We start from the raw sequence: 13,539 nt of genomic DNA on the forward strand, positions 1-13,539 counted from the left end.
CCCTCACAGGGTAGTAAAGTTTCAGATTTTAGAACATTTCAGTGTTTCAAATTACCAGTTTCAAGCTGTACCAATTTCAACCTGTACCAGTTTCATTCTTGTGTGCTAACTGGCACAAGTCAAAACATCTTTCTTTAAATAGTACAGGCAGCTTAGAGCTTAGACCAGTGGTTCCTAAATTGTGAGTCGTGGCTCCCTGGGGAGCAGTGAAAACCAGCCAGGGGAGCCATGGAATTCTTACAAAAAACCCACTGCACTACACAATGTATAGGATTTTAGCCCTAACGGGGAGCCACTGCCAATGGCCTAATCAGCCAAGGGAGTCAACAGTTGAAAAAATTTGGGAACCAAAGGCTTTGACTATTCTAGATCAAATAGTACCAGTTGTGAGCAGGTGCAAGCACTGTTTTCACCAGCTAGCAACCTTCACCTAGATTTTATAACTTGGAAATAAAAATGCCCTGGAAAGCAAAATGCACCAAGAGCTATGCTCTAGGATAGTTATCCCTGAAGCCACAGGGAAGCGCACATCCCTTGATCTCAGCACCACAGACTGTGCCCACAGCAGGGACAATATTATCAAACAGTATTATGGCTTTCAGAGGAATATGATCCATGTAGTCCTTCCTGGCATTCAATTTCATAGAAAGAAAGAAAAAGAAAAGCCGGTCACACATCTATACAGCAACCATCCTTACGCATCAAGCTTTGCCTCTATTAAGGTACTTTGAACCCCAAGACTTCCAATCCATACCCGCTTCTAGGGCGAACCAATCACATGGGTAAAGGAAGGTTGAAAACTCAATAACCGGCCCCCCCTCCAACCCACTCAGTCCTTTGCCAAGAATGGCACAAGTAGTGGAGCTGATATTTATTCCAAGCGAGCAGGGTCTAGATTCCCTCCACAATCACATCAGTAAGAGAGACAAATGCACAAACCAAACTCGGACACCCCTTCATTTTTCCAGCGATGAGTCTGCATTTCTTCCCCCCCCCCCAACCCTGTCTTGCTAAGCTCAGTCCTTTTAAAGGCATTCAGATGAAGCAAGCAGTCAAAGCTACTGCCCTCTCTCCCCTCCTTGAAAGGGTGATGAGCAGCATATAGGCAGGGGAGGAGGAAGCAAAAAACACTGGCAAGAGGAAAGGCAGGAAAGCCCAAAGAAGGAACCCTCCATCTCTGCTACTGGCCAAAGGGGTGTCAATGAGGAATCTGTTATTTCTGGAGGCTACCTGTTGTGCTTCCCTTTCAGCATCCCCCAACAACTGGCAAAGGAGGCAAGGTGTGGGCAGTCCCATCTTCTTTCCCATCTCTGATCTACAGATATCTTTCACCTCCTGCATTCAGAGCAAGAAGGCTCATTTGCTTGGGCTTGGTTAAATCTCGCAGGTATCCCTCTTATGCTCCAGACAGCGTTGGCTCCTCAACTGAAGGCAGCAGAGAGATGGTTGTGACTTCAATTTTTATCCCAAGCTCTTCCCCCCCCCCCCCACTTTCCAAGGAAGAGAACACTTCCAGCTTGGCCTCAAGTCAAAGACACATGAGCCCTGTCCTCCTCTCTCCACTTGATGCAAGGCAATTCTTCAGGGCTCCTGCTCCCTTCTTAGGACACTTCACCCACACAGATCCACTCTCTACTGTTATGAGCAGCAGGGCTCACAGCAAATGCTATAACAGACACTCCATAAGTCATCAGCCCAGGAAAGGACAAGTGACCTTTTTAAACTCATGGGTTTTTAGAAAAGGTTTGGTGTAGAGTGATCTATTACCTTCCGTTTCCACCCCTCAGGCTTCCATTTGCAGCCATTATCCTCTCACAAGTAAGTTTCACCACCAGTGAAATCGGATACAAGAAGACTACCACAACAGCTGGAGTGACCATGTAAGGGAAGACTCCTGGCATGTGCCTTGTGGACAAGTGTTTTTCCTTACAGTTTAACTGTGCAAGATACAGTACATATGTTCCTTTCCATACAGGCCCGCAAAAATCCCACCTCATCAGTACCAAAGCACAAAGACTCAATATTTAGGGGTCCACCAATTACACCAGATCTTTTTTTCTCTTCATAATAATTTCCTCTATCCACCTCAAAATACTAACAAAGCTAATTATTTTATTATATAACTGAGCCATATCTAAGTATATGCACCAGAATCCCAAAAGCAGGTGGGCAAGAATGTGGGCGAGAGGAGAGAAAGCAAACACTTCTGTCTTTTAACAGAAGCCAAAATCAACAAGGCCATAGTGATGGAACCCCAAATAAAAACAACAATGCCCATTTCCGTCCTGGAGAATGGAACCAGAGGAAATAGCATTGCTGCCATTCCTTACAGCAATGAAGGTGATGAGAAAAATGTGACAAAGGCTGTTGATTATGACAATCCCCCCCCCCCCCACTCACAACATGCTGTGCAGTAAGCCTGGTCATTTATGCTTGTGCATTTCTTTACTGAGAAGAGAGATTTAGCCCTTAATAAGGTGAGGAGTAATATTAGATTGAGATGTTAAGGTTTGAGCAGGCTAAAAAGGATCTCAGAGGAGGGGACAGGCTCCTGACTTCCACCAACCTCAATCAAGTGGATTCACTCAGTATATCAAGTGGATACATGACATTAGTAGGCATGATTTCTGTTCTGTCTTCCTTGCACACCTCCCAAAAGCATGGCCACTTCAGTACCAATATAAAGGAGGAAAACCTTTCTAGGCACAGGGTTTTACCTATATGTGAGCCCAATCCTCTGCCTGTCTACTCAGAAGTAGGTCCCATTATAGTCGATAGGACTAGTGGATACGATTGCAGCCTCAGAGCCCAATCCTCTGCCCGTCTACTCAGAAGTAAGTCCCATTCCAGTCAATGGGCTTACTCCCAGGAAAGTGTGCATGGGATTGCAGCCTCAGGCACAGAAATCCAGGACTAGCTTTGCACTCAGACACAGGGACATCCAGAGCCGTCACCCTTCACAGCGCACGAAGCCACCAGCCCAACTCTCTGAGAAGGAGGGAGGCCCAAAGAAATGGGGAGCTGCGCCTTCTTCTCCCCCCAAGTCCTCCAGCAGGCAGGTCCCTCTGGCGCCCGCACTCTCAGCCCCTCCGCACAGAACAAGGGACTCACCCGATCGGAAGAAAGCCGCGATGTCTGCGGAATCCTTGGCGGCGTCCTCCGCCCCTTCCCCGGCCGCGTTGCCGCTGGTGGAGGAGGCGGTGGTGGAACCGCTCATGGCTGCTGGACGCGGGCAGGGGCTCCTCCGGACCAGATCCCCCCGCCGCCGCCAGGCTGATCAGCCTCCTGGTTCCTCTTGGGCTGGGTCCTGGCAGCAGGAGGAGAAAGATCGTATCTAAAATGTAGCCAGCGGGTCCCCGGCGTCAGGCTCTAGGGGGAAAAATTCCATCCAGAGACACTATGGTGGTGGGTGGTGGTGATGATGGTGCAAAGAGGAGGAGGAGGAGGGGAGAGAGAAGGGAGGAAGAAAAGAAAGGGCGGCTGGTTGGCTGGCTGCTTGGGTGGGTGGCTGGCTGGCTTGCACAGGCATAAGCAGCGACTGCAAGAATAGGCGGAAGGTGTGCAGGCAGAGATCACAGCCCTGGGGAGCCCCTCCAGAGGCAGGGTGTGCAGCGCATGCAGAAGCAGCGGGTGCATGCAAGAGCAAGGGGGAAGCAGAGAGACAATCGCAGGGGGGAGGGAGAGCGCGTGGATGGAGAGGGGAGGAGGGGTGGCAAGCAGTGCAGCAGCAGCAGCAGGAAGCCAGAGGGAGGGGAAAGGGAATGCAAGCGGCAGGCAGGCAGGAGGAAGGGGGCTGCAGCCTTTGGGGGGCTGCCCACTGGAGCAGCAGCCGCATGCACAGTGCCCTAGAAGGGTGCAGGAGCCAGCACTCTCTCCTCCATCTTGATTGCAAAGGTGGGTGGGAGCAGCAGCGGCAGGGAAGGAAGGAAGGAAGAGAAACAATTCCCCGCCCAGGGAAGCAAAGGGGAAAGAAAGCGAGCCAGAGAGGGGAGGGGGAGCCCCTCGGGAAGTTCCGGGCAGCTCCGTCAGCGCTCGGGAGCCCCGGGCCGACTGCACAGGAAAAGGCTCTGATTGGAACGCGCGGCCGCGGCAAGAGGCGCTTCTCCATTGGCTGCGGCGCGTTCGAAGCAGCCTCCGGAACCCGGCCGGGGAATCCCCTTTCATGCAGCGCTGCTGCTGGACGTGTTTTTGGAGGGCGCTGCGTGGAGTGAGGGGAGCGGAGAGCGCCCTCTCTCTGGAGGAGGCAGGTGAAGGAGGCTGCAGGCTGCGCTCCAAGGGAAGCACCAGCCAGGCTGGCTCCGCTGAATTGGAACCGACGCTAGCCTGGCACCAGCAGGAAGGTGCAAGGAAGTGCTTCAGGCTGCAGTCCTGGCCACACTTTCCTGGGAGTAAGCTCCAGTCACTGTCATGGGGCTTACTTCTGAGTAGACATGATGGGGCTCACAGAGAGATCAAGACATGCTCTTGGGCTGCAACCCTACCCATACTTTCCTGAGAGGAAGCCCATTGACTATCATGGGACTTCTGAGTAGACATGCATAGGATGGGCTCACACAGACATGCTCTTGGGCTGCAGTCCTAGCCACACTTTCCTGGGAGTAAGCTCCAGTCACTATCATGGGACTTACTTCTGAGTAGGCAGGCATAGGATTGGGCTCTCAGACACCCCAGGGAGTTGCAAACCTTGTCAGCCACCACCCCACAGACATATGGCAACACCTTCAGCATGTACCAAACATGGGGTTTCATGCTGACAGTGTCCCCCCACCCGCATGGGCAGGACATCAGTGCAGATCTATGGGCAGCCACCCTCATGACAGGAGTACTCCACACCCACAGTATAACCCACCTGACACAAGGATGTCACAACAACCCCCCCACTCAGGGTGACCAGATATCCTCTTTTTCCAGGACATGGTCTCTTTTGTCTTAGGCTTGTGTCCTAGAAAAGAACATATGTGTCCTCCTTTTCCCTGTCAACAGGCAGTGCATATCCTTCTTTGAATGAAAAGATTGTATGTAATACAGTCTTAAATCTAATAATATAGTAATGTAGTGTTTAAGACATTTCTGCCCTACATTGAATATACACAACAGGGACCAAATGTGTACACCTGTGGGCCAGGCAAAAATAGGTTAAATTAACCACATGAAATCAATAGGCAAGTGTTTTTATTTTGTCACATCCTACATTTTTCTTGGATGTCCTATATTTCCAAAGGGAGCTGACATGTAGAATATAAACATACAGTACAAACATCCCCAGGGCAAAGGTTCAAGTCTCTGTGGAGAGATTTCAGTTGAAAAAGAGTGTGTTTTGCCAGAGGAGAAACTAAGAAGAGCCACAAAGGGAGCTTCACTTGCACTGACAGGAATACTGGTAGCCCACTATGCAGAGACTGCACAAGCCATTGTGTGTCTACACAGAAGTTCCACTGAATTCACTGGGATTTACTCTCTGGAAAATGTGTATAGGATTGGGACCCAGGTAAATCAGGTTTCAGCCCAGCTAGTAGGAGTGTTACAATCACAATCCTTGTGATCTACATATGGAGTGTCCCTTGTTCTCTTCCTATGAAGTTAAACTCAAAGAGCATAATGAAGCATAAGTGGTAATGCCAGCAATGCAAGATCTCTGGATAAGGATGCTTCCTTGGTGTTTGCAAATAAGAGCAATGCACATGCACTGTTGGGGGGGAGTGCAGTACAGGACCTATCTGGAACATTACCTTTCCTTCCCTTGTGGGGAGCTGCAGTTGGCAATGACTGTTCTGCCCCATGTAGCAGTGCTGCAAATCTGAAAAACAAAAGGACTCAGGACAAGTGTTTGGCCAGCAGTAACAGTGGTTGGAATGCCTGACATTCACCATGAGAAAGCAATACAATTTGTAGCAAAGGAACATTTGGGAATATTGCATGACATTAAAGGATGAGAAAGATGGAGCATTGATACTACAAGGCAGGAAATTCCCCTCTCCCAATCTCTCACTTAGCTACATGAAGTACATTGTCTTTGTATTCCCTGTTGGAATAATAAGCGTGGAAGTTCTATTTGGGTGCTTATGTTTGTGTAGGCCTCCTGGGACAGGGTACTTGCAAGGAAAATTCTGAAAAGACATGCCCATAACCTAATTTGTCAAACCCTGTCAACTACACTAATCTGTCCCATCCAATTATTCTAACTCCCTTCTAATGCCCACTTTTTGGCTAATTAACACCTCCTCCAAGAACAGTAGCTGTGGTGTGCAAAGGAAATGACTAGAACTCCTTATCAGTTTGAGCAATTAACAAGAATTTATTGCCAGAAACACACTCCCTGCAATTCCTCTTGTCCAGAGGCTTTCCTCTCCCCAGAACTCCACTTAACTTAGTGGGTAAAGGTCCACAGTCTCCAGTCCAAGTCCAGTCCAATCCCCCAAAGCACAGTCCAGTCTTCTGAGTCCAGCAGAGGATCTCCTCTAGCAGGATCCTAGCAGTCCCCTTCTCACTGTATGTCCATCCCATAGGTCTGGGGTATCCCCTCTTTGTGCCTTCTGAAGCTGCCTTTTATTCCTGTATGTCCTGTTAAGTCCAAGATGCAGCTCAGCTGTGAGCTACCTAGTTACCCCATGACCATTCAAAGTCCCATCAAGGTCAAATGAAGCTCAGCTGTCCATCAGAGTCTCCATTGGCCTTGATTGATTACAGCTTTGGAGCCAGCCCTGCCCTTCCCAGAGCTGTCAACCAGCTATCAAAACATGGGAATTGCTGTCAACACCACACCATCCACCTGGTCATCTTCTGATCTTCCATTACACATGTGTTGAAGAACTCTTCCTATCTACTATATGTTCTGAGGAAAGCAGACTGTTTGTGTGAAGTGTTCCCTTTCTGAGCTCTGTCTTTATATGTCCCATCACCAAAGGCAGGGGTGCTCAACTTTAGGGATGCTGGACCTTTAACAAGTGTATAGAAGAGAGAATTGCAGTAGGTGCAACTTGTCATCCCACAGATGACAAGCTACACCTGCTGAAATTCTCTCTTCTATACACTTGTTAAAGGTCCAGCATCCCTAAAGTTGAAAGCTTGAGCACCCCTGACCAAAGGTCTCCTTTGTGTATTCTGAGAATAGGCTTGACTCAAGGGGAATTGTGGGCCCAATCCTATCCAACTTTCCAGCACTAGGGTAGCTGCAATGCAGCCCCGAGATAAGGGAAAAAAGTTTCCATACCTTGAGAAGGCCTTCCCAACACAGGAAGCAATGCATACCACATACGCACAGCAGCACCGGCACTGGAAAATTGGATAGGATTTGGCCCTGTGCTGGCAGTGCCATGGAAATCATTTTGGCAAGCACCTTGACCTTCTGTGCTTCAGTTTAGAAGCAGAGGAGGCTATGGTGATAGTGTTGGTGGTAATCCTCAGAGCACAGGAACAGGATTGCCACTGCCACTTTCTCCTCCACCCTGGTCTGCCCAGTGGTGTTGGAGGCAGACACCACAGCTCACTGAGTCTACCTCTTCCCCAATTAATTACCAGCTCTGATAAGATTCCCATTAATCTTAATAATTGCCTTATTCCCATTTTTTTCATAACTATGAAGGTAAACACGAACACAAGTGTGCTATCAATAATCTTTCATGCAGTTATTTCAATGCAACTAATATTAAATTAGACCCATGGTGGCCTTATATTTGGCCAATCCAAAGGCACATCTGGTTAGAGTGGAATTATGAAGATTCTTAACTATGCATATGAATGTAAGTGCAGCTTTGCTGAATCATGCCAAATGTCCATTTGGATTCTCTTTTCAACACTGGCCAAACAGATGCCTTGGGAAAGTTACAAACAAATCATCTGAACCCCACCTTCCCCCATTTCACCCCAGCATCTTATATTCAGAGATAGCCTGCCTCTGAATATGGAGTATTCAGCTACCATGGCTAATGACAGTTGATAAACAGTTGCATATTTTCAACTCTGTGGATGAAGCTCCTCCATCAGTGTTTTGCTAACCATCCGATACCTGAGGCACATTGAGTTAGTTTGTACAAATCACTGTTCTTGTTGTGCCTCCTCTGAAGGCATCTACTGCAACTGAACAATTTGATGTAGCAATGTGGCTGGCTGACTTGTCCTTGAAGGATGAGGACTGAAAAGAGACAAGGCCAGACTGAGAATAATGCAAACATACAATGGACAGCACGTTCTGTGGGTGGGCGTTTGGGTGCACAAAAGACTCATCTTTTATCTCCAACAACACCATAGTACATCCCAGCCAACCATCTGGGAATTACTATCCTACATCGTGTTGTATTGTCTGTTCCCAGGCATGCTTTCCCATTCTTTGATCACATTTCCTTCAGCATACTGAAGGGTAGTGTATGTGGATGCAAAATATATTCATTGAACTTGTATGCAAGTTGTATTACTTCCGTAACACAGGGAAGAAGCCTGCAGAACAAGTTTCCTTACCTCTGCTAACTTGTTCAGATAAAAAAAAAAAGCCTGTCCAGGCAGGTTTGCTGGGATCTTCCTGAAGAATTAGACAAGTATTCTATACTATTACTGCTTTTTTTTAAAAAACAAAAACAAAGAGAGATGGTTTGGTAATGCCAAATATGAAACTGTACCATGTTAATTGCTTACAGTAAATAACAGATAAGATTCATAATATTCAAAAAGCTGGCGTGGAAATTAAACAAACTGACCAACCTTACTCTGCACTACACGGAAAGTGCATTTTCGATGCTGATTAGTAATTTTGTTAAAACTTGGGATAAATACACAGCCTGATCCTTTACAGCACCAGCACAGTGGGACTGCATGGCCCATGCTGGATCCATTGCTGGTTAGGAACAGTTAGTGGTCTCTTTGGGGAAAGGAACATTTGTTCCCTGAAACCATGTAGAGCCCAAGCCTATCTAATGGGGCTGCTCGAATCTACGTCGGTGAAATTGCTGGTGCAAGTCCAAGAAGGGGGAAAGGGGAAAAAGCTTAGGAGGGGGAATAGGATATGGCATTAGCCAGTATTACTGATCCCATCACCTCCCAGGCCTGATCCTCCTCTGCCCCATTACACCCCCTCCCTGTTCGCATTCTGCCTTCCTCCCACCTCTGTGCAACTTGGAGCAGCTCCTACCTGCTCCATTGGGTTCTGTTCTGAATCTGATGCTGGCAGGATGGCAGGGTTCTTCCTGTCAGCACAGCCTACTCACAGGGTGCTGCAAACATGCTTTATGGCACACCCCAGGCTGCTGCACTAGTGCTAGGCAAGAATAGGATTACGCAGTCAGAAACTGAAGTAGTTCATCTAAATCTTAAATTGCTGCTGTGATATATGATCTAAATATTAATCTTTAATGGTGAGTTAAGTTTCTTTTCAAGCATGGAGAAAATACAATTTGTATAGGTATGAAGACATATCATGGCAAACTCAACCCTGTTTCACACCATGATATTAAATGTATAATGAATAATCGGAAACTGCCGTGGTTTAAGCTTTCACAAATATGGGTATGTTAAACTTGACCCATTCATTTTCTAGTAATTTAAAAATGTAACTATGTTGGAAAAAACAAAACCACCAAGTATTGGGAAATAAAGATGTGGCTTCCAGAATATATAAGATTCTGTTAGACTTCCATTATGAAGTGGAATAAATTTTATGGTAAGATAAACAGGCACATACAAACCTAGAAGATGGAAGTGCCAAGGAGTACAATTACTTTGATACCCTGTCTAACATTGGAAAATGGGAAATTCTAATAAGCAGAGCAATTGGCGGAAGAAGCCTTTTCCTAAAGTAAATTCTGCCACCCAGCTTGTTTGCTGCTATCTATAAATATACAGAAGCAGAGGCAGTTAAGGTTTCAAAACCAAATACAGTTTACAATCATACATCTGCTGAGGTATCAGAGGTAAACTAAACTTAAACTTAGGGACTAGAGAACCCTGAATTCCCTTCTCTTTCTGTGAGTGTAAGGGGACGCTCTTCAGCAATGGCTGTCTGCCATTCAGTGACAGAGCTCAGGAGCCTGGATGCTGCTTCTTCAATGCTTGGGAAGAGACAGACATTTGTGGGAGAAGGAAGGAAGAAAGTTATGAAAAGGACACACCTCCCACAGGTACCACAGAGGACAAGGCACTAAAGGGTCTCAGGTATTTGAACAATATACAATGCCCTCCAGAGTCCTGCAGGTGGCGTTATAACTAGGAGAGAGAAATTCAGGCATTAAGATCATTGCAAAAATTGATGGGACGCACTTCCAGTCATCTATTTTGAAATGGATACTGACAAGCAGGAAAAGGGCTGGATGTGGCCCCTGGGCCATAGTTTGGAGAGCCCTGGTTTAGAACAGTATTATTCAGCTTGTGAGTTACAACCCCAATGGGGTCACGAAGCCTCATTTGGGGGGTTGTGGCAACATTTCAATGCCTATGCAAGAGAAGTCTTTCATCGAATCTAATAATGATTTTTTTATAAAATCCTGCACATCCTTGCTGTCTTGTCCTGCAGCTTCTAAGGCTGGTCCTGCTCAGGCTGCTACCACACAGGGTTGTTGTGAAGACATGAGGTGGTAGTAGAAGGGGCAGGCAGGGGCAGATTGGGTCCCAGGAAGGGGGCACAATCAGCATTGGGTGTACCTCTAGTTCATTCATTCATTGGGGTAGTGGCACAAAAAAGGGGACATGATAGAGACTTTGGGAAACACTGTGATAGAGGATAACACACATGACAGGCCTGTTGCCTTCATATCCTATTTGTGGTCTCTCCAGAAATACCCAACTCTGGAGATGTCAAGGGGTGTCAAGGGGGTTTGACACTCTAGGGGTGTCAAACATGTTTCATACCAAGGACCAAACAGTATTCATGATGCCTGGTGAGGGCCGGAAGTGATGTCATTAGGCAGAAAGTGATGTCATTATTCAAGAAATGGGAGAGCCAATTTTCATGTGGGCTGCCCTTACAGCAGTTACATCTCAGCAAAGCTCAGCTGCTGAGAGCCTGAAGGCCGGATAAAAAGCTTCCGGGGGCCACATCCAACCCTCAGGTCTATGTTTGATTAGACTGTCTTTTAATTCTTCCCTAAGGCTTAGCGAGTCCTGATCATTTCAGGTGGGTCCCAGCCGGTCTGGTGTGTCCCTGTTGGGTCCTGAGTATTTTAGGTGGGTCCCAGCCTACCTGGTGTGTCTCGCACGGGTCCTAACAATTTCTGGTGGGTCCCGTCTCACCTGGTGGGTCTTGATTGAGCCCTGAGCATTTGGGGTGGGTCCTGACCCACTCAGTGGGTCTTTGGCACATCCTAAGCATTTCTGGTGGTTCCCAGCCCACCTGGTGTGTCTTGGGTGGACCCTGAGCTTTTCAAGTGGGTCTGGGCCCATCTGGTGGTTCCCAGGTGTGTCCTGAGTGTTTTGAGAGGGTCCTGGCCTATCAGCTGTGTCTGGGGTGAGTCAGCATTTCTAGTGTGTCCCAACTCACTAGTGGGTCTCAGTTGGACCCTGAGAATTTCCGGTTGGTCCTGGCCCTTCCGGTGTGTGCCATTTGTGTCCTGAGTGTTTTGGGTGGTTGCAGGCCTACCTGGTGTATCTTGTGCGGGTCATAAGCATTTCTGGTGGGTCCTGCCTTACCTTGTAGGTCTTGATTGAGCCCTGAGCATTTGGGGTGGGTGCCAACCCATTTAGTGGGTCTTGGGCAGGCCCTGAGCATTTCTGGTGGGTCCCGGTCCATCTGGTTTGTCCTGGTCAGGTTCTGAGTGTTTCGGATAGTTCCCGGCCTATCTAGTGTGCCTTGGGCAGGTCCTAAGCATTTCTGGTGGGTCCCACCTCACCTGGTGGGTCTTGGATGAGCCCTGAGCATTTCTATTGGGTCATGACCCACCTATTGTGTCTCAGGTGGGCCCTAGGTCTTTCCGGTGGGTCCCGATTGATCTGGTGGGTCTCGAGCAGGTCCTGGGCACTTCGGGTGCTTACCAACACACTTACTGGGTCTTGGGTGGGCCCTGAACATTTCCGGTGGGTCCTAGCCCATCTGGTAGGTCCCGTTTGGGTCCTGAGTGTTTTGCGTGGATCTCTGCCCACCTGGTGTGTCTCAGGCGGGCTCTGAGCATTGCTGGTGTGTCCCAACCCACCTGGTGGGTCTTAGGTGGGTCTTGAGCATTTCAGGTGGGTCTCAGCTCACATGGTGGGTCTCAAGCGTGTCCTGAGCATATCTGGTGGGTCCTGACCCACATAGTGGGTCTTGGGCAGGCCCTGAGCCTTTCTGGTGGGTCCCAGCCCTTCTGGCAGGTTGCAGTCCTGTCCTGAGTGTTTTGGGTGGGTCCCAAAGTACCTGGTGGGCCTTGGGCAGGTCCTGAGCATTTCAGGTGGGTTCCGGCTCACCTGGTGTGTCTCAGGCAAGTCCTCAGCATTTATGGTAGGTCCTGCAACACCTGGTGGGTCTCAGCCAGGCCCTGAGCATTTCGGGTGGGTCCTGGCACACCTGTTGGGTCACAGGCATGTCCTGGGCATTTCTGGTGTGTCCTGACCCACCTAGTCGTTCTCAGGTGAGTCCTGAGCATTTATGGTGTTTCCTGACCCATCTGGTGGGTCTTGGGTGGGTCCTGAGCATTTTGGGTGGGTCTCGATTCCCCTAGTGTATTTCAGGCGGGCCCTGAGTGTTTTGGGTGGATCCTGGCGTACTTGGTAGGTCTTGGCTGGGCCCTGAGCATTTCGGGTGCGTCCTGACCCACATGGTGGGTCTCTTGTGGGTCCTGAGCATTTCTGGTCGGTCACATCCCACTTTGGCTGTAAGTGATGTCATTAGGCAGAAGGTGATGTCATTACTGAAGATATGGGAGAGCCAATTTTCATGTGGGCTGCCCTTACAGCAGTTACATCTCAGCACTGCTCAGCCACTGAGAGCCTGAGGGCCGGATAAAAAGCTTCTGCGGGCCACATTCAGCCCCTGGGTCTTATGTTTGACACCCCTGACCTAGCTGGTCACTGTGGGAAACAGAATGGTTGACTAACTGGTCCTTTAGTCCAATCTAGCAGGTCTCTTATATTATATCCTTGTTACTCTATGCAAAGGTATACAGCTTAATGATTATGCATTTGTCTTGTATGTGATGACTTGTGCCAGAATAAGCTGCACACAATACTGGAGGATCGTCTCTGATGTTACAACCTCTAAGCAAGAAGATAAACTGTCCTCATCCTGTCATAATTTTTCTACCCCCTATGTTAGGATGATGGATGGCAGGCAATAAACGTGTTCAGATTTGGTTTACTTATATTAATTATTGACACATGTTTTGTTTAATTTACTATAACAGGATTATTGTATTTGATACCGAAGAATGCATTGTGTATGTATTTGATATTGATGTAAAGTTGTAGTTTCAAAGAAGGCACTTGTACCACTTTCTGGTGGGTATCAGCTGCCTGGGGTCTTCAGTCTTCAACTAAGCCCAAAGGAAATTCAGTAATTATACTCCAGAGACACAGAAGAGGTCGTGTTGGTTCTTCATAACAAAAGAAATGAACCTTGTGAATAATTATTGTAAAATTAAGGGTGAA

General features: G+C 48.0%; 1 protein-coding gene across 4 annotated transcripts in view; it reads right to left on the reverse strand.

Annotated features, from left to right (window-relative positions):
- TRIO (trio Rho guanine nucleotide exchange factor) overlaps positions 1-3,873 on the reverse strand; it is a 272,849-nt gene extending 268,976 nt beyond the window's left edge. For all 4 annotated transcript variants that reach the window (XM_066626080.1, XM_066626079.1, XM_066626083.1 and 1 more), the window contains exon 1: positions 3,112-3,873. In XM_066626080.1, coding sequence (XP_066482177.1) covers positions 3,112-3,217 — 106 coding nt within the window. In that variant the 5' untranslated portion in view covers positions 3,218-3,873. The remainder of the gene's footprint in view (positions 1-3,111) is intronic.
- Between the last annotated feature and the right edge of the window lie 9,666 nt (positions 3,874-13,539).

Source organism: Tiliqua scincoides, chromosome 4, assembly GCF_035046505.1.
Source record: "Tiliqua scincoides isolate rTilSci1 chromosome 4, rTilSci1.hap2, whole genome shotgun sequence".
In the NCBI taxonomy this organism is placed as follows: Eukaryota; Metazoa; Chordata; class Lepidosauria; order Squamata; family Scincidae; genus Tiliqua; species Tiliqua scincoides.